At 39.7% G+C, this 22,156-nt stretch overlaps 1 protein-coding gene across 7 annotated transcripts in view; it reads left to right on the forward strand.

Annotated features, from left to right (window-relative positions):
* NTRK2 (neurotrophic receptor tyrosine kinase 2) overlaps positions 1 to 22,156 on the forward strand; it is a 400,572-nt gene that overhangs the window by 61,646 nt on the left and 316,770 nt on the right. For all 7 annotated transcript variants that reach the window (XM_025281959.3, XM_006080618.4, XM_006080619.4 and 4 more), the window contains 3 exons: positions 4,768 to 4,904; positions 5,415 to 5,547; positions 7,957 to 8,262. In XM_025281959.3, the coding sequence (XP_025137744.1) occupies positions 4,768 to 4,904; positions 5,415 to 5,547; positions 7,957 to 8,262 (576 nt within the window). The remainder of the gene's footprint in view (positions 1 to 4,767; positions 4,905 to 5,414; positions 5,548 to 7,956; positions 8,263 to 22,156) is intronic.

A 22,156-nucleotide genomic window follows, 5' to 3' on the forward strand; every position in this document is an offset into this window, starting at 1 on the left:
TTTGTAGTTGTTATATTTTCCCTCAGTTTTATTAAGATATGATTGACAGACAGCACTGTATAAGTTTAAGGTGTACAGCACAATTTGATTTAAATACATCATGAAATGATTTTAACAGTAAGTTTAGTGAAAATCCATTATCTCATATAGATACAAAATTGAAGAAATGGAAACAGTTTTTCCTTGTGTTGTAAATTATATCTCTAGTAGTTACTTGTAACTGCAAATCTGTACCGTTTGGCTACTTTATTCAATCTCCCCTCCTTCCACCTACCCCCAGCACCTAGTAACCACAAATCTGATCTTTTTTTCTATAAGTTTGCTTTTTTGGTGTGTTTTTCAGGTATAAATAGCCTACAATACTCTATTAAGTTTCAGATACACAGCATAGTGATTCAATATTCTATACATTTCAAATGATCACCATGCTCAGCCTTAGTTATAATATGTTACCATACAAAGATATTACATAATTATTGACTATATTGCCTACACTGTCCTTTTTGTACATTTCAAACCTGTTGGTACTTTGCAACTGGAAATTTACACCTCTTAATTTCCCTCACCTATTTCTTTCCTCTCCTACCCCACTCTCCACTGGCCACTATCTGATCGTTTCCTATATCCTATTTTATGTTTGTTTAATTTGCTTTGGTTTTTAGATTCCACCTATAAGTGAAATTATACAGTATTTGTGTTTCTATGTCTGATTTATTTCACTTAGCATAATACTAAGTCCATCCATGTTGTCACAAATGGCAAGATTTCATTCTTTTATATGGGTAGCATTCCATTGTATTTATATAGCACATCTTAATCTTCATCCACTGATGAACACTTAGGTTGGCTATTGTAAAAACAATGCTGAAATGGACATAAGAGTGCAGATATGTTTTATGATTAGTGTTTTTGTTTTCTTTGGATTACCCAGAAGTGAAATTGCTGGATTATATGATAGTTCTATTTTTTAAAAATTTCAAGGAATCTCCACACTGTTTTCTATGATGGCTGCACCAATTTAAATTTCCACCAATAGTGCATGAGAATTCACTTTTCTCCATTCTTTGCCAACATTTGTCATTTGTTGTCTTTTTGGTAGTAGCTGTTATGAATAATGTGAGGTGTTATCTCATTGTGGTTTTGATTTATACCCTGTTGATTAGTGATGTTGAACCACTTTTCATGTGCCCGTTGGGCATCTGTAGTTCTTTGGAAAAATGTCTATTTAGATCCTCTGCCCATTTTTTAAATGGTTCTTTTTTATGTTGAGTTACATGAGTTCTTTGTATACTTTAGATATTAATCCTTTATCAGATATATAGTTTGCAAATATTTATCTGTTCAAAGGGAAACTTTTCATTTTGTTGATAGTTTACTTTGCTTTGAAAAATCTTTTTTACTTTGTTGTAGTTAAATTTGAGCTTTTCTGGTGGCTCAGTGGTAAAGAATCCACCTTCCAATGCAGAAGACATGCGTTTGATCCCTGGGTCGAGAAGATCCCCTGGAGAAGGAACTGGCAACCCACTCCAGTATTCTTGCCTGGGAAATCTCATAGAGTGAGGATCCTGGCCGGCTACAGCCCATGGGGTTGTTAAGAATCAGGCATGACTTACCAACTAAATAGCAACAACAGCAAAGTTACATTTATTTTTCTTTTTACCCCTTTATTTAAAAAAAAATTTCTAAGACCAGTATCAAAGAGTATATACTGCCTGTGTTTTCTTCTGGAGGTTTATGGTTTTAGGTCCTACATTTAAATCTTTAATTCATTTTGAATTTCTTTTTGTTCATGGTATAAGTAAGTAGTCTAGCTTTGATTCTTTTGACTATAGCTGTTCAGAGTTCCTCATACCATTTTTTGAAGAGGCTATCTTTACTGCATTATATATTCTTGCTTCCTTTGTAGAATAGTAACTGTTCATGTAAGTATAGATTCATTTCCAGGTTCTCTCTTCAGTTTCATTGATCAATGTGTCTGTTTTTGTGCCAGTATCATACTCGTTGGGCTTCCCTGGTGGCTCAGATGGTAAAGAATCTGCCTGCTACACAGGAGACCCAGGTTTGATCCCTGAGTTGGGAAGATCCCCTGGAGAAGAGAATGGCAACCACTCTAATATTCTTGCCTGGAGAATTCCATGAACAGAGAAGCCTGGTGGGCTATATAGTCCATGGGGTCACAAAGAGACACGAATGAGTGATAAACAGACATCATACTCTTGATTATTGTAACTTTATCATATAGTTTGAAATCAGGGAGCATGATACTTCCAGCTTTGTTCTTTTTTCTCAAGATAGTTTTAGCTATTTGGGGTCCTTTGTGTTTCCATACAAATTTTGTGAAAATTGCTATTTGTATTTTAATAGTAATTGCACTGAATCTATAAATTACCTTGGGTAGTATGGTCATTTTAACAATATTAATTCTTCAAATTCATGAGCACCATATATCTTTCCACCTGTTTGTGTTGTTTTTAATTTCTTTCATCAGTGTCTTAAAGTTTTCCAGGTACAGGTATTTCACCTTCTTAGATTTATTTTTAGGTATTTTGTTCTTTTTGATGCAATTGTAAATGGATTTTTTTCTTAGTTTCTTCTTCAGATAGTTTATTGTTAATGTCTGGAAATGCAGTAGATTTCTGTATATTAATTTTGTATCCTGCAACTTTACTAAATTAATTGATGAGCTCTAGTATTATTTTGGTGGTGTCTTTAGGATTTTCTATGTATAATATCATGTTGTCTTCAAACAGTGACAGTTTTACTTTTCCTTTTCAATTTAGATATCTTTTATTTATTTATTTTTGTCTGATTCCTGTGGCTAGGACTTCCAATTCTTTGTAGAATAAAAGTGGCAAAAGTGGGCATCACTGTCTTATTCCTGATCTGAGAGATAGTTTGAATATTTTTTAAAACACATTTTGTAGAATTATAGACTTTTCAAACTATGTGGCTATGTTTTTTTTTTTTTAAAGAAATGCATATCTGGAAAAAGTCACCTAGATCATACCACTGGCTTCAAGATTTTTAAAAAAATAAACCCATTCCTTATATTAATATCTTGCCATGACAAGCCTCTTACATTGGGAAACTTAATTGTCATGAAAGTTGTCACCAAATTCTAGAGCTGGAAAAATCCTAGCTAGATCTTCTGATTGAACAGTGTATTTAATATAGAATAAATCACATTGACAGAGGAGAAATGATTCACTCGATGGCACATAGTATGGGCCAGGTTTAGGGTCTAGGGCTTCTGACTCCTGACCCAGAGTTCATTCCAGTCAATTGCACTGCCTCTTGATCACTTGTATATGTTTCATTGCTCGATATAAATTCAGGATATTAGGGGACTGTTTGGAACCTTGTGAAAGATACAACATTGCTCTCTATTAAAGGCTGACAAGAAGGAAGGGTTCTGAAGATGTCACACCAGCCACTGAAAGCCAGATCTTGTTGGGAAGTCCTCTACCAATTGTGGGAATACCATGAGACGTATACTATGTAAATCTTGCTGTAGTCTGGTTTCAGGAATAAATAATAATAGTGTTGTCAGTAAGGACTGTGTCTTAAGAGAAGGATTTGTGCATAGTATTGTGAGGGTGGCAGGTCAGAAACCCTTAGGTGGGCAGGCTAATTGAAATTTCATGGCTGTTGAAGATGAATTGCCTTTTCTGACCTGTGGGTTCCTCCTGAGTTTAATGATGTGTCATAGTTCCATGGAACAGAGCTGTTGAGATGAATGCAGTCCTAAGGTGAGTTTCTGATACCAAGCGAGGGGCTTGCTTGACTGGCAAGACCTGATGTATTCTGAGACCCACCTTCATGTTAAAAATACTATGAATAAGAGCAGTATAAACACCCAAATGGTATAATAGTTTAATGAAGTGATAGCATTAATAAGAAAAGCTGACTTTTGAAATATAAAAGTACAAAAATGAAGCTGTCTTGAAATATTAAAAAATGTTTATAAGCATCAGAATTTCATCTGGTAACAAATACTTTCTTGGGGTTTTTCCAAAAAAAGAGCTTTTCATTGGGATAATGATCTATACAACTTTTTTCATCATGTCATAAATAAGGTGACCAAGTATACCTGTAATATTTAACTATGATTTATATAGCTTTGAAACATTCTAATGCTGTATGGTTCAAATATATTAATTATCTTTGAAAAATGCTTTGAAACCAACTTCCATAATTGGACTGTTTCAAAATCTTGGTCTGCTTTTTAAACTTATATTTCAAGATCATAGTTTATCTCTTTAAAAATCTAGTTCTGGTAGTGGGTTAGATTTGTGAGTTATTTAATGGAAAAAAATGGGTTTATGAAAAAATTGTAGATGCCTCCTACCCTTTTGTCCTTGACTGTAAAAAAATGGAAGAGATAAAACTGAGGGAAAAATAAGATGTTCTACAAATACAATGACTGTGTGCAAACAACTGGATTGATAACTGTAAAGCAGAACAAGAACCAGAAGATGTAGTTCTACAAACTAGTGGGTTTTTTTTTTTTTAATAAAAGATTATTGTGCAATGATGTTTTTGAGACACATGCAAAATTTGTTTTCAAATCTCTTTGTGCATCTTTTGGCTCTCATCAAATCTGTAAAGCTTATCAATTTGGCATTTTTTCAGATCAACATAAGTCAGTCTCAGAAAGCAAATAATGACTGATTTTTAAAGCAGAGAGAGTTTTCAACTTGTTGCTGTTATTTTGATAATGCACCTAACTATGTGTATATGTCTTCCTTTACTTTGCTTGCTCCACAGGTTTGCCGTCAGCAAATTTGGCCGCACCTAACCTCACCGTGGAGGAGGGAAAGTCTATCACATTATCTTGTACTGTTGCAGGTGACCCAGTTCCGAATTTGTACTGGGATGTCGGTAATCTGGTTTCCAAGCATATGGTAAGTCTTGTGTTTGTATGTTTGTAGAGATGAGACTATCTCAGAACTTGAGATTGTATTAACCTAGTGATGATCATTTAATATTTTATAGGGCCACATAGATTTACAATGAATTTTGTTGTGTATTTACTTTCTGTCTATTCTTACTAAACAAAGACTAAGGCAGATTGTATTTTAGTTACGTATACTTCATAGATTGGAAAGTCTGTAGGTCTCTAGTAAGCTTTTTGTTTCATCATGAGCAAGGTGAGTGACTCTCACTGTGGTTTTTTCCCTTTGAGGAAGGTAAGTAGGAATTCAAGGATTAAATCAGCTTCACACATTTATAATTAAAATCTGGAGATAAGAGAATAACTTCTGAGTTGCCCCTTTTATTGAGCTTGATTAGACTGGAATTTTTTTTCTAATGTTACAGATGATTTTCTCTAGTTAGGGGAAGAAATGCCAAATCTTCTCACTATTGGGTTCAGTTCTAATCAAGATTATTTTTGTCTGTTAATTCATTTGTAGAATGAAACAAGCCACACACAGGGCTCCTTAAGGATAACTAACATTTCATCTGATGACAGTGGAAAGCAAATCTCTTGTGTGGCAGAAAATCTTGTAGGAGAAGATCAAGATTCTGTCAACCTCACTGTACATTGTACGTAATCAGATCGTGTGTTTTTAATAGAAAAGATCGTGGACACACCCGCATTTGTGGTTGGGGACCTCTGCTGCTTTGTGCGTTAAAAAAGTATATGCAGTGTTTTGTGCGTCCCTAATTAAGAAATGCTACCAGCTCCTTCCATTCCTTCTATTTCTGCTAATCTCTCTTGTTCATGTGTTGTCTTTAAGCTTCTTTTTCGATCTTAAACTTGTCCTTTTGTGCCTTATCTTGTCTTTTCTTGATAGAACATATTTTGAGCTGGTTATCTTCCTTTTGTTAATAACTTGTAGTTTAAATTTTGATAAACTAGTTTCTAAATTTTGTTCTCTCTAAAAGCAATATGAACCGTGAAAGTTGTGATACCTAAAGTATTGGGCTGGCTGTTCATATTCAATATATTGTTGATACAAAAAATAAACCTCATTAGTTTGACATCAAGCTTCTGTGGGAAGTGGAAGGAATACTACAAAATGGCTGAAAATTATTATTACCTGCAAAAAACTTTTATTATTATAATTGCTTTAAGTTTCTGTCTTCTGAAGATAAAGGATATTAATGTTTCTTTAGCACATGTACATTGTTTTCCAGTATTGTAAACAATGCCACGTATATCTTAATATTCCAGATTGTTTCATTCAATGTGAATGATGTGCGTATTCAGTAAAAAAATACATACTCTTCACATCATTGCAAATTCTGAGCTGCCATGGTATAAATTAATGAGGTTTTACCCTGAATTAGGATTTGGCTGAGAAAAACACGAGTGTGCACAAGTATGAATGTGCATTATACACATGTGGACACAGGTGTTGATACACTGATTAGCATTCACTCATAACACACATTCCTTATGTGACTGTTGGAGTGAATGATTGAAATCACCAACCTTTTGCCAGTGCCAATACTACCCTGATGCCCAGAAGGTCCGGGACTGATAATTTCTCTTGATTTTGACCAATCTTGAAGTCAGTGTCATCCCCAAACATGTACAACCAAGCTTCCAACTTTATGTCCTTAAATCAACACCTCACAAAAAGCACATTAGAGTGTGGTGGCAGGAAGAAGTGGGGCCTGGGCATATGGGGACCTGGGCTGGTGGGAGGAAGGTAAGTATTGTCCCTCCCCCATTGTGATCCTTGTGTTTGTCACACAGACCTACAAATAAGGGCACTCCAATTCAAATGTTTTTCAGTTTAGGTTAATATCTATGTAGACTCCCTGGTCTGGAGAGCTGGTCTAGTCTATCAAGGTTTAGATAATGAGAAATAAGTGATAGGGAATATTAACAACTGAGAGATCCTTTGCAGTGACCCATTCAGATGTGTGAGTTGCCAGGCTATGATTTTCCCACTTTGTGTGATGAACATGTACAACCAGGAAGTGATGCGTGAAGGGAAGGGCATTAGGAGTTCTGGATGCCTGGTCCAGATTTTCCTCACTCAGTAACCTTGGCCAAGTCACTTAACCTCATAGCACTTGGGTTTTTTCATCTGAAAAAATGATACTATTAGGTCTCAAAGGTCTTTTCCAGTCCTCAGTTTTATACTTATCAAAGTCAGACCACATGAAAATGGACCACATGAATCCCACTTAAGAGGGATTTTAAGTGTCTTCACTTAGGATAAGTACTCTGTTTAAAGATGCTACCTGATAATGTTTGTTTCCCTTAAGAGTAAAGTGCTTTATATTTAATTTAAAAATAATCTCTAGTTTGTTTTTCAGATTTAGATAGGACCTCAGACATTTAAAGGATCAAAACTTTGATGCATCTGAAATTCTAGCAAAAATGGACTATACTATAATGAAAAGTGATGCTTTTAAAGAGCATTTACTATTGACAGTGAAAAATATGTTAATTTATCAGACTTTATAATAATCAGTCAACATCAGGAGTAACATTCTTTGCATTGACCAGTTTTATTTCTTTTGGAAAATTTATGTGAGATCTGGGCTTCAAGCAAGATTTCCAAAGTCATTTTTGTCATTGTATTATTTAGCAAAGCCCTGTAAGAATAGTGGTCCTCAATGTTTTGGTGATTAATCTCCATAATATCAAGGCATATGTGTTAGAAACCAAAGTCAACTTCAAATGAGCCCTTTCCACTGTCAGAAATCACTGGGATCTGTTTGGAGTTGATTCTCACACTGAATAGGTGTAAAGATGCCTATGATGCATGGATCTTAGGCAGAGCAGGGAAAGGATTCTTTCTGAAGCTCTCTGTAAAAGTTAAATCAAACTTGATGATGATACAAAATATTGATGGATTCCAGAGTTGCGGGTCATACGTTTTCTTAAACCAAACAATGGTTGAGTAAGACCCCCCCTATCTATGACACAGAGATTTGGAGATGGGGAGAATTCTGAGCTTTCTGATGCTATTAACTCTCTCTTTTTCAATTTAGTTGCTCCAACTATCACATTTCTCGAATCTCCAACCTCAGACCACCACTGGTGCATTCCATTCACTGTGAAAGGCAATCCCAAGCCAGCGCTTCAGTGGTTCTATAACGGGGCAATTTTGAATGAGTCCAAATACATCTGTACTAAAATCCATGTTACCAATCATACGGAGTACCACGGCTGCCTCCAGCTGGATAACCCCACTCATATGAACAATGGGGACTACAAGTTAGTAGCCAAGAATGAATATGGGAAGGATGAGAAACAGATTTCTGCTCACTTCATGGGCTGGCCTGGAATCGATGATGGTGAGTACCTGATGTTTTTGCATCTGGAGAGGGCTAGTGTGTATCACTCAACTATTGACAACATCATGAATACAATAAACCACTCCCAAACCCAGTGGCTTGAAGCAAACATTTCATCTTGCTCATGGGCCTGTAGATCAGCTACAGAAATTTTGTTGCATGTGTGTTTTTTCTGGGGTGCAGGGTGCAGAAATAGCAGCTACACAGGAGATCTACTTCTTAGGATAAGTACAAAGTACAAGAGGACAGCAAAAAAAATAAATAATAATGCAAGGCTTTATAAGGCTTCCTTTTGGGATTGGCACAGAGTTTCTTCAACTTATATGCCATTGGCCAAAGCAAGTCATAGGTCCAAGGCCAATCCAGGGGCAGGGCCTCATACTCCTCCCATGGAGGTGATAGGGATGAATAATTTGAACAATATTCTGAGAACACACACATTATTTTTCTCTCAAGTGTTATATGAGATTTTGTACCCACAGTGACAAAATACAAGCAAATCTGTGAGCAGGTGAACTGAATTTGGTCAGCTCATGTGCTGTTTGAGATATGTTTTCTGACCCTTTAACCAGTTGGGATTCAGAATCCTGCTCCCTCATCTGTGGCTGAGAAACCAATATTGTGGAATGTTTTGCTTACCTGGGCTGACTGAGTTAAGGCATCTGCTGATAGAACCCTGAATTATTTTTCTAAGAGTGGTACTAGTTCCCATCTGACCAATGGTTTGAATTGGGAAAAGGATGGCTGGTACTGGGAGTCCAGTCCATGGTCAGCAGAAGAATTTCATTGGGAGCCCCAGTAACAGCAGGGACAATATCATGCGTTTACTTTCTCCAGACACTCTTGTTCAGTGAAAGTGTTCTTATTTGCTTGATAGTATTGCCCAAATACCTGATACCATTGTGGAGGCTGAGCCATGTGTTTGGCTATTGGGACCTGTTTATGATTAGAATTCCTCACCATAACAGCTCTGAATTAATCAAAGCCACACAAAGCCAGCCTTGCAGAGAGAAGGGAAAATAGAAACTTGGAGGCCAGTGGGGCAGGGACTGATTGGGCAGCAGGTACTAGTATGGCTCCCAGGACAGCCCCGTGGACAAAGGGTGATAGCTGCCAAGCCACTTTCACCAAATGAGAATGCAATAATTCTTGTTACACAATCCATCTTCCTGTTATCCTGGTATTTATTCAGCAGCTTTTTAAATGCACCAGCTTCCTTAGCGTGCTCAAAATGTGATTTGAATTATATAAGTTTGATTTACAAACAGCCTTTCAGGAGCACATAAAACAAGCTATGTTTGGATGCCTTACCCAGACACCCTGGCAGTTGTTGTCTGTTTCATTAAATCTTCCTCTTAATTGAGAGTTTAGTTGCTTGGCTACATTCGCTGTAGTAAATCGCTAGATTACTGTGTTCATTTTCTTCCTGCATATTTGTTGGAATAACAGCTTTATAGTTAAATCCAGAATCTTTGCTTCTGGGACAACACTTTTTTGTATGTTTTTAAATGAACATTTTATTTGTGAATAATTTTAAATCTACAGAAAAGTTACAGAGATGGTACCGAGAGTTCACAGCTACCCCTCACCTGATTTCCCTGTTGCTAACATCTTGCATTGCTTACTTTTGTCAAAACTAAGAAACTGATGTCACGTTAGTACATTAACTTAAGGATTTATGTGAATTTTGCCAACAACTGGCTTCTGAAACTGTTGGAGGTGAACTTGATTCCAAGTTGAAGGTCTGGCATTTAAAAGTTTTAGAAGTGGTTTGTATGCTTTGATATGAGCACTGTTCTGTCAGTGTAAAACCAGAAGCTTCTATTTTAGATAGGATTTTTATGTGCTTTCTTTTGAACATTTCTGTACAGTACCAATATTTGGTACAGTTTAACTCATCCATGTGGCCTCATTTTTATCGATGGCTTTTGTTAGTTTTAATTTAGCTAGTGATTGGAAAGAGTGGTTCTCTGGTCTAAGAATAGCTCGAAGTCTCTCAAGTATTCCCTTAAAAGGAAATAATCATTTATTTATCTACAACAAAAATTAAGCCATATTTTTTAAAGATGTTCTTTCCCTTTCTTTTCATTTATTATTTTTATCAGATCTTTAAAATAAATATGGCTTTAGAAAAGACTGATTTTTATTTCACTTTAAGTATTTACTCAAGGACCCACTATCAGGGAGTAATAAATGAAAGTGGAAATGAAAGAGACTTGGCCTAGGGTGATAGTGGATATAAATGGCCCATATGGGCCATAAACCAGTGAGACCAGTTAAGAGACTGACCTCACTTGGCTTGTATGGTAGAATCTTTGTGGATATTTATGCGATTTGTAGCCCTAGCCTACAGATAATGGCTTTTCTTAGAAATGCTTTCTTTCCCTCTTAACTTCCCTGAAAACTAAATAAAAATTTACAAAGGGAAATATTATATATATGTATATATAATACTATATATATTTAGACCCTGCTGGTCTAAATGTCGGAGAAGGCAATGGCACCCCACTCCAGTACTTTGGCCTAGAAAATCCCATGGACGGAGGAACCTGGTAGGCTGCAGTCCCTGGGGTCGCTAGAGTCGGGCACGACTGAGCGACTTCACTTTGACTTCTCACTTTCATGCATTGGAGAAGGAAATGGCAACCCACTCCAGTGTTCTTGCCTGGAGAATCCCAGGGATGGGGGAGCCTGGTAGACTGCCGTCTCTGGGGTCGCACAGTGTCAGACACGACTAAAGCGACGCGGCAGGAGCAGCAGCAGGTCTAAATGTACATTCTACCTTAAGGTCATGTTTGAGTTTATGGTCCTTCAGTATTTCTGTTGTCATCATACAGTAGTTGATCAAGAAGTTCAGCTCTCCCAAATCTCCATGATACAAAGTTATAGCTACTTTTTTCCCTAGTTGTTTTGATGAGATCCTTTTGTTCACACTGCGAGTTTCTGGACTTATCAGGAACCAGGCAGTCTGGGATTTCTGTGAAGTCAGTTGCATCACTGTATGAATCTAGAAGAATTAAAACAGCAGCTCTTCTGTCTTTGGTCGCATGTGTTCCTCATTCAGCTCAGAACTCTGATTTCCATGAAATGGTCGCCTTGTTTAAGAATTCACTCTCTATTTGGAGATAGAGAAGGAAGCATGTTGACAGAAATTAAAACAGGAATAAAAACAGGTAAACAAAAAGCACCTAATAATATAAAAATGGGTGAGCATGGAAGAGGATGGCTGAACTTAGTGACAGTCCCTATTGCCTTTCACACCGCGTGGAGTGGAAACATGGGATGTTGTGGCAGATGCACCACTTGGAGCAGAGAGACCCCAAGCCAGCATCAGCCAGGCCAAGAGGGTGCCATCTACAGGTGTGAGGATGTGAGACTGGCAGTAAAGATCCCCATGTGTCTCTCCAGAGACACCTTGCAGGAACCTTGCAGACACCTTGCTGGAACCTTGCAGAGTCTGACACCAGACACTAGCCCCAGCCAGGGTGTTGTGAGGAGGGTCAGGTGTTATCAGGTCTTTAGATGTCAGCAGGGCCCAGGTACCAGTCCAGATCATCACTGGCAACTTGACTTGCAACTGAGAAAGGGAGTCAAGACTTTCTAAACACTACATTGATTATTTCTGATCCCATGCTTGGAATTGAATTCAGCTGTGGTCAGTTTGGAGAAGGAAATGGCAACCCACTCCAGTGTTCTTGCCTGGAGAATCCCAGGGACAGGGAAGCCTGGTGGGCTGCCGTCTATGGGATTGCACAGAGTCGGACATGACTGAAGCGACTTAGCAGCAGCAGCAGCAGCTGGTCAGTTTTGAATTATATTTGAAGTACAACAAGGAGCTTTCTGCTTCAAAATGCATCTGAAGAACAGTGATTTTTATCTTTCTAGCACACGGAAGAGCACAGCTGGTGACAGTCAAATTTATTTCCTTTCCTCTTGGTTTTCCATTGTCCCTTTACTATTTAGTCACTTCTTGGTCTACTGGAACAGTAGCATCCTGCTCTTTGTTACACATTAATGGTTGAGTTTTAATTGTTTTTTAGTCTTATTTCATTTTTTAAGACACATTTCTGGGGCCCATCTCTAGCAATTCTGATTCTTTGGTTCCAAGGTGAGGCTTGGGCTTTGGCATTTTTCATTTTTGAGATTCCCCAGTGATCCCAGTGTGCAGCCAAGGGTGAGAGTCACTTGTCTGGGATGGAATTCTGACCCAAGCAAGATTTTTCTGCTCATTGTTGAGTAACAGACAATCCTTGTATCACTTGAGGTTACAGATGGAATCTCAACTGCGAAACAGGATGCCGCTTCTGAGTTAGAAATCAACTCTGGACTTGATTTAAGGGTCAGTGTCCTCTCCCCTCTCTTCGCAGGCTGGCAGCATGGGGGTTGGGGCTAGACCTAGCTAATGAGATTTAAGCTTTTGTGCTGCCTGGGTGGAGGGCATGGGCATGGGGATGAAGGGCAGGGAAGTGTACTGGCCGGTGGCTCTGTGCTCTTGGGACCTGGGTGTGTTCAGTGTCGATTCACAGCTCATCTTTCCTGGAGAACTTTGGGATTCAGCTCTCTGCAGCCCCCTCTCCTGAAGCTCCCATGGCATAAATGCATCCGTGTTTTGGCTGCTGAAAGTAGCTCCTCCTTCATACCCAGGAATGCAGCTTTGTACTTTGGGGGCTCCCTCTGGCCCTCTAGACTCCCTCACAGACTTCCTTCTGTGCTGCTTCCATCTGGTCCAGGGGAACTCTCATGATCCCTTGTCCCAACAATTCTGGGTGCACAGGTGGAACCCAGATGTCAGCTGCATCCCACCACCACACGTGGCCTGAGCCATCCCGGCAGAGTCAGCCACTGGTCCTTGCGCCTTTCACCTCCAGAGAACACAGGTCATGTTCTCAAGTGCAGCTGTGGAAGCCCCATGGTGGGGTGGTGATGGTGACACTGGTCCCCAAACAAACTTCTTTAAAAGTCCTTCCTTTTTCTCTCCTCTCGGGACCTTTTAAAATCTCTTCATGAATCAGATATTTCAAAGGACGTGGATTCAGTCCTTGCTTTTGTGAATTCCACCTTTGGTGCTCACTTTGGTGTCGGTTACTAAGGCAGGAAGAGTCTTGCTTAACATCCTGTTGTACTGGAATTCTAGGATTTTGAACAATTTGTCAGGTCTCTCTGGAGGTTTGAGAAACAGAAAATGCTGGGCTACCTACTGGATGGTGATGAAACACAGCCCTTTTTCTCAATAATAGAAAACACTTCAACTACCCATAAAATGATAAAGACGGAGAAACACTTGGGCTTTCATTACTGTCTCCTGCTTCTCTTTGTGGTTGTCTCTCTTGGCTTCTAATTCCCAGGGATGTCCCTATCCCGCTATTAGGCAGGACCTACTCATGAAAGGAAGGAACCCTATTCAGCTGAAGATATGCGGAAGTTGCAGGCAATAAAGAAGCAAGCACTCCTTTGAATGTTCTCTCTTTTGTAGAAGCCTTGAACAGAAAAACTAAGTGCAGTAGGTAGAACCTCAAACATTTTCCTTTTTACTTTCAGTGAAATAAACTCCTGTCTCTTGTGTTAATCCACATGACTCACTCAGATCTGGTGTTTGAGCTTGGAATTTTAATCATGGTTATCCCACTCTCCCCGTTATTCAAAGGGAAACTTTGCCACGGTGGGAAGGGTTTGCGACTAGGCTCTGATTCGCATAAGAGTTGTGTCTTTCATAACCTCTGTGGCTTTGAGCAATTTTATTACCACCTCTGAATCTAGCTTTCCTTCTCTGTAAAATGTCAGGTTCTAATACTTACATAAAGGTGATTGTGAAGAGGAATATGTCTGGGCGTGGCCTCAGGGCCCCTCACCTCGCACAGGGAGGAGCTCAGTGCTGTCCTCTCCCAGGGGAGGGGCAAGAACATGATGACAGTGCGCCCACCCTCACCTCCCTAGTGCGCCCACCCTCACGTCCCTAGTGCGCCCATCCTCATCTCCCTAGTGTGCCCATCCTCACCTCTCTAGTGCTATGCTCTCCAGCCTTAGGAAGAAACTTGCTGCCCAGAACTGCTTCATCCCCGCTTTGGCTTTGTCCTCACTTATCTGGGGGCTTGGGCTTGCCCAGAGAAGAGGACCCCCGGACTCTGTCACTTGACTACAGGAGCTTTCTAGACTTGGCCTTTTTAGGAGAAAACTGAGTCAGTGTTAGGTTCCTAGAGAGGGTGGGTGTATAATATAATATAAGCTGCCTCAGGTGTCTAAGCTCTCTCCCCTCACCCTTCCCATTTGCAGTGGGACCCAGAGATATGCCTCTAGAGACAAACACATCTCTTGCCCTTACCCCTAACATTTTTGCAGTCGTTATTCAGCCCCCTCAATATTTAGATATGCTATTTTCAGGTTTACTCTATGTTTCACTGAAAAAGTACTATCCTCTATGAACACTGGGGTCTTTTGACTTTGGTCACACTTGCCAAGGAATTATAAATCAGGATTTCTCAGCCTTTAATGAGAGATGAGATCTCCCAGGGATCCTGTTAAATGTGGATTCTGATTCCATGATCTGGAGAAGGGCCTGACAATCTGCATTTCTAATGAGCTCCCAGATGGTGCTGCAAATCCATGGACCACACTTGAGTAGTGAAGGCAGTTCATTTACTTCTTCCTTGTAAACTCTGGCAAGGGTTGGGGAGGGGCAGTGTGAACACTGGAAGGACTATTCAGGCATTCATTGAGCTTACCTCACTGACTCTCCAAGGGTATTAACCAGGAATAATGATAAAAACATGGAGTAGTTGTTGCACAGAGAAGCACTCTGATTGGGTTTACCTAAAAGCAGGATGGCTTAGGGCTTCTGGGATGGCTGAGTGGTAAAGAAACTGCCTGCCTATGCAGCAGATGCAGGAGGCTCGGGTCTGATAACTGGGTCGAGAAGATTCCCTGGAGTAGGAAATGGCAACCCACTCCAGTATTTTTGCTTGGGGAATCCCCTGGTCAGAGGAGCCTGGTGGACTACAGTCCATGAGGTCAAAAAAGTCAGACATAACTTAGCGACTAAGCAACAACAATAACATAATGACTTAAGGAGGCTTAGGAGAGTGAATAAGTAGAGATGGTGGTGCAGGCACATGCATAGAAAGCAAGGGGTTATCTGCAGATTCTCCAAAGAGTCTTCTGTATCCTATTTAGCTTATGGGTCAAAAATAAGACTTGTCTAAGATGAAATTGATCCATTATGTGGCTGTCACTGGAATTCAGTCCCACATATAGAAAAGTTGCTTCATGAACATGAATGTGTGAAGAGACTGAGTGGAGATTAGAAGTGGAGAGGGTGCCCTTTTAAGCAGAATTCTAAGCAGAAATTCACGGCAGAGGGATTGCTTGTGAGTGCCATGTGGAAGAAACCTGGAGCTTTTGCTAGGATCTTCTGATTAGAAAGCACAAGTTTCAAGAATATTCAAGGTCAGGTATTATTGTAAACATGAACACATTGATTGTTTAAGAGTAGATTCTCTTATTGAAATCATGACCCAAATGATGAATGCTTTAGACTTGGAACAAAGCTAGCCAGAGTGTTAGATGATAAAATACACAGATTTTAAAGCTTTCCATTCTTTAGGCGGTACATAAAGAGTGTCTCTATGGCCCACTCATTCAGGAAGAATGTCACAGCTCAAGAATGCTCATTCACACAAGCAGTGGGAGTTAGTGACTTATGCTGCCTCATTCGGGAGCAGTTGTCTCCTATGCAAAATGTGCGTCAGAAGCAAACTATAAATATTGGAAGAGCTTTCCCCACAGCTTTTCATTTGTGCCATTTTACCCAAAGATTCATGACGTCTGGATGAACTAGCGCTCCCTACAGCACTTAGAATTGCCCTCGAACTGGCAGATTTAGATATGGTGTACTTAGGCCAAAGAATGTAGGGTGAGGAAATTTCTCCAAATGTTATACATTCAGAAAATATAAAGCCCCCCACCCCTACTACTTACTCTTAAGGCCATTTGTCAGGACCTATGTCTTGTCCTGGGAGTGAAAGGCAGAAAAGTTTTGCCTGCTTTTCTGCCTTAAAAACAGAGAAGGGTATGGTTCTGCTATAGACTCATAATAATCATGATAATTAAGATTTATACTTAAATAGCTCTTTTTGTCTCAAGAGGACTAATGTTAATTAATTATGCCTCCTGAAGCTCCTGAGGAGTTGCCAAGCCAATGCTATTATCCTCTTCTGTCAGATGGAAGACTCCTTTGTTGTAGAAAAAGGGAAGAGGCTCTCAGTGCTGCAGGCACAGTAGAGATTCAGCCAGAAAAGGACCCAGACATCTGAACCACTGATGTTTTTGGTCCCTGAGTTCCGCCTGCCATTCTTAGAGGGATGGGAGAAGGCTCTGGAATTCAAAAGGTGGTTTGCCCTGAGTTAGAAAACACTGTTGACAAAGCAAAGGAAAGTTTATTTGAAAAGAACAAGTCTTTTGTTATTCCTTTATCATATGGAATCCTTTGAAATATTTTTAAAAATCACACTAAAGAGAGTCTGCAAAAAGAATTGAAAGTCTTAAAAAAAATTTTTTTTTAAGCGTTAGAGACAAGAAGCCTAAAGGAAAGAAACAGATGTGTCTTCTGATCTCTGCTATTATTTTTATCTCTAGAGCAGAATGGAAAGTGAACCCTCTGGTCAGGCTACCTATCTTCCCCCAAGTTTTTTAATCCTGCAAATGTGTTTTTCCTTTTACAGTAGGTTTTGCAGTTAAAAAATCATAAAGATTTACTTATGAAGGTTTATACAAAGTCGTAAGATTTACTCATGAGCTATAAATGAGATTAGAAGATAGAAATAAATAGGCCCTCACATTAAGCTGTTTAGCGTGGACTTAAGAGAATGGTGGACGACATTGGTTCCATATTGTTGCGGGAGGAAGTGATTCTGTTATCCATGTTTAGAAGCTTAAATGTCCTCAGGGTCCATCTTTTGGAGGTGCAGACATGGCACGTTGAACACAGAGCTTTGTCAGGAGTGTATGTGTGGTTGTAATACAATCTTCATGGTTCTTTTTCACTTGGGGTTTTTCAGGCTGCACTCTGGACCTGTTAACTCTCTTCCCATAATTTCTGACAACAGGCCTTAGGTCAGCAACAAGGTACTAGTGAGTGTATTGCCTGGAGGTACTCAACAAACACTTCAGAAGATAGTACTTGGACATCAGACAAACAGACATGGGCACTCATCTTGTTTTGGTTGGGAAAGAGTTGTGGCTTCTACACTGGAGTGAACTGCGGAGGTAGAGAATGGTCTGCTGCTTGTTTGGAATGCCAGTGTGTTAAGGGAGTCCCAGGAAGTCCATATTTTATTCTGGAGATTCCCAACATGAGGCTTTAGAGCTTGAGGCCACCTCTGTTGCTTCTGTCTGAGATTTCTTAGTTGATGAGAGCTACTAGGATAGTCTTCAAGAAACCATGCCATGCTGTTCTCAGTGGCTTCAGTCATGTCCAACTCTTTGCAACCCCATGGACTATAACCCTCCAGGCTCCCCTGCCCATGGGATTTCCCCTGCAGAATACTGGAGTGGGATGCCATTAACTCCTTCATGGGATCTTCCTGACCCAGGCATCAAACCCACATCTCTTGCATCTCCTGCTTTGGCAGGCATGTTCTTTACCACTGAGCCACTGGGGAAGCCCTCAAGAAACCATGACTCTCTCTCTCTCTCTCTCTCGGGGACTTTCCCATTGGTCAGATGGTAAAGAATCTTCTTGCAATGCAGGAGACCCTGGTTCAAGGAGCCATAACCCTTCTCAAATCTCCACGACAAGTGCATTACTCAAGTGCATTTGTCTTTCATTCATTCTCTTTTCATTGACTTTTCCCCCTCCTATCCTGTGTTTATCTTTTCTCGTTCACTTTTTAATACTGATTATCTCCAACAGTGGTTCCCACCTTTATAATGATACATAGTGAATAAATTTAAGCTAAATAAAAGGAACCAGTGAGAAATTAGGCTTTAAAATGGCAGATATCTTCGAATTTTTCCATTGCCAAAAGTCTGAAAAGGAAATGGTGATTTTTTTCCTGTTTCTGCATTTAATATGATGTTAATAGCTACTAGGGGCTTCCCTAGTAGCTCAGATGGTAAAGAATCTGCCTGCAATGCAGGAGACCAGGGTTTGATCCCTGAGTCAGGAAGATCCCCTGAAGAAGGAAATGGCAACCCACTCCAGTACTCTTGCCTGGAGAATTCTATGGACAGAGGAGCCTGGTAGGCTACAGTCCATGGGATTGCAAAGAGTCGGACACTACTGTGTGACTTTCAACTTTAATAGCTACTGTGCTATTTGCATGTAAACATCATTGAAGCTTAGCTTGACTCAGAAGTTGCCAGAAGCAAAATAATATGCTTGTTAAGCTGGGATCAGGTGGAGTAATGTGACCCTAGCATTTTGTAAAGTCTGGGTCTGTGCATCCTTCTGTGTAGCAGGTCTTCTAAACCTTTGTACAGGAAGAGACATTTCTTTCTTTTGGTGAGTAAGTCTTCATCAGACATAGTACAGTATGGCAGGGAGGAAAAAAAAAAATTGTTCCTCCCATGTTGTCTTTCTGTGAGTTTCATAATCTTGTACTAAATTTGGCTATTTCTGACAATGAAAGTAAAGTGACAATACTTCTTATGCATCTGGGACAATGAAACAAGGAAAATATAGTGCTTTTCAGAATGTGTAGACCTGACCTCATGGTTTTGCTGGTGAACTTGGTAGAAATGCCATGCACTGATATGAATCAAAAGTCTGGAAAAGGACCTGTTTTCCAGGTTCTGAGCTAACCTATTTCCTTTTGATCCCATCCCAAATCCCATTTTTCTGTACCCATTTGTTATATTGAATTGATTCAACATTTTAAATCTTCCTAGGGCTTTGTGTGGAGAAGGCAATGGCAACCCACTCCAGTACTCTTGCCTGGAGAATCCCAGGGACGGGGGAGCCTGGTGGGCTGCCGTCTATGGGGTTGCACAGAGTCAGACATGACTGAAGTGACTTAGCAGCAGCAGCAGCAGCAGCAGGGCTTTGTGTGAGTAGTGAGTTTGGGTGTTCCCTTTCTGTGATGAGCCTGAATACACCTGTATATCAGTGATATTTGGTGAAGTTCATTCATGTGTAGTTTAGATAAATCTGGCTCTGAATCCATAGAGCCTCTCTACTTTCTGATGGAAAGTCCCAGTTTTAGCACTTCCTATGTCCAGGGAAGGCCCCCATCCTGGACAAACTGCACAGATTTGCTCAGAACTGTCCCAGTTTTAAAACGTAAAATCCTTGACCTCAGGCCATCTTAGATGGTTGTTTAATCTAGTACAAGTGAGGGTCCACATACTTCAATCCAAATACTTAAGAAATATAATCAAGTTAATTACTTGTTAAATTAAAAAAAAATAAGTTCTATTCTCCTATCTTGGGCTTCCCAGGTGGCACTAGTAGTAAAGAATCCTCCTGCAACATACTAGATGTGGGTTTGATCCCTGGGTAGGGAAAATCCCCTGGAGAGGACATGGCAACCCACTCCAGTATTCTTGCCTGGAGAATCCCATGGACAGAGGAACCTGGAGGGCTACAGTCCATGGGGTCACAGAGTCGAACATGACTGAAGTGACTTAGTACATTCTGTTACCTTGGCAAATATATATTTACAATGACCTGGAAGCCTGGGTTTGCAGGTCGAATTCTCAGACTCTTGGAGTTCCAAGCAGGAGCAGAGTGGTTTCAGTAGAGCTGGTCCCCAGTCTTGGCCCCTGCCCTGAGCTTCTGGTGATATGGTGAGAGCTATATGAAGGGGATGGGTGTGCTGTGGACACCTCAGCCCACCTGTCCTGGCTCACACTCACTCCTCACCCCTCCTTGGGTCTTGTGTCAGAGGGTGCTCACACTGGTGGCGTGGCCCCCTGGAGGTGACAGTTGTAGGGGAGGGGCTTACCAGTCCTAGGAAGTTTGTGCAGGGCCATGGTGAGAAAATTCTGGGCTTTGGAGACCTAGAGTGAGGTCCAGAAGTGAGGAGCAGACTCTAGTGGGCAGATGCCTTGCAGATTCAGATTGTATGTTGAGAGACCAGTGGGACCAGATCAGAATGGGATCTTCTGAGGGATGGGATGGGGACAGAGGTGGGAGGGGGGTTCAGGATGGGGAACACATGTACACCCATGGCTGATTCATGTCAATGTATGGCAAAAACCACTACAATATTGTAAAGTAATTAGCCTCCAATTAAAATAAATTAAAAACAAAAGAAAAAAAGTAACAGATTACTGGGCAGTGCAAAGAATGACTTTCTTTCTTGGGATTATAGAACCTTTTCTTTTCAGCAGTGGTGGAAAATCCTAACTTTGGGGGGACGTCATTAGGTAGGTCCAAGGATGTTGCAAAGAGAAAGGACTTCAGAGGATGGGCAGGTGCCCTGTTAATGACATTCCCAGAGCTTCCATTGAGATATTCCCCTGCTTTATTCACTGAATTCCCCTTCACCCTGCCGGGTCACTTTCAAGAGCCTTCTCAGGAATGTTGTATCAGCTACAAATAATTCTGACAATGTCTATTGATATTTTGTAACTCAAAGCTATTTTGAAATGATGTTTGGGATTATAAAACTCAAAATATAATTGAAAATGACTGGAATGATGACTTTGCATGAATTGACATGGGGTCATCAGAAGTGGCTGTACAGGTTGTGCACTGCACAGTTTCAGGTGATTCCATTAACATTGATGACAGTCTTAAGGGTGCCCCCTAGAGTTGTACAAAGCACAGACTGCACAGCAGTATGTAATATCCTTATATTTTCCCCTGCTAAAATAGGTATCTTCTAGGTGAACCGTATTGAAATTCTGGCTTGAATATTAGGACCACTTTTATTTGGTTCTTCATTTAGATTAATCTTGATTATTTACTAAGAGCTACAAAAACAGAAAATAGGCTCAAGTTTCACTGACTTTAAGTATTTTTCTGCTAAGAGTTCAGAAATGAAATGAGAATCAAGTGAAGTTTATAATTTACACATTTTATATTTCACACAGTGAGAAAAGACTAAAAGCATAAAAAGTGACTTTGGAAATTCATTTTGTAGTCACTTAAATGTTACATCAAATTTTGATTTTAATTCCAAGCAGGCCTTCATACAGATACTATAGTTTCAATAGTTTTGACTGAAAAATAAGTAGCAAATTTTTTTTTGTCACCTGTTCTTGTTAACAGTGATTTTTAAAAGATAAAAAAAATTTTTTTGCAAATTTTCTTAGAAATATTTTAAAACAGAATATTCTGACCATTTTGGTGACTAAAGACATATCCAAAAACAATGGTATACTCTTGAATTTCTTTCTTGACATAACATTTCTTGTAACCTCAGTAGAGAAAGTACATTTATTTTTCTGTGTTATATTAGGGTAATAAAAGGGTTATTCTGTCTTGGAAATGTCCCTCAAGACAAAGTGCAGAGAAAAATTGTACTTTAGGTATTATCATCCAGGCTGGTTAATCATGTGTTTGTGAATACAAATGCACCTGCCAAAACAAAGTTTGAAAGCAAACCCTGAGTCATCAGAGAATAATCAAAGTGGATCAGAAGTGATCTTTTTCTGGAATGAAAATACCAAAATTACAATTAAATTGATCAAGTGTTTAATAGAAACAGCAAAAAAAGTGGTCATAGTTCATTGATGGTTGAATTTTTTCTCATTAAAGTGATTTTTAATTTCTGTTTGCCCTTTTCTTTGCCTTTCTGGAATAGAGACAGGGATTGTGGGCTTGGGAAGAGCAACAAGGTTAACATGAAGCAAACCTAGAATTTCAGATTTTATTTACCTATATAACAATCTATTCAATTTAAAACCTTCAATATGTATTTGGCCAATTTTAGTGGGCTTAGTTAGTAATTTTTTA

Source organism: Bubalus bubalis, chromosome 3, assembly GCF_019923935.1.
Source record: "Bubalus bubalis isolate 160015118507 breed Murrah chromosome 3, NDDB_SH_1, whole genome shotgun sequence".
NCBI classification, from domain to species: Eukaryota; Metazoa; Chordata; class Mammalia; order Artiodactyla; family Bovidae; genus Bubalus; species Bubalus bubalis.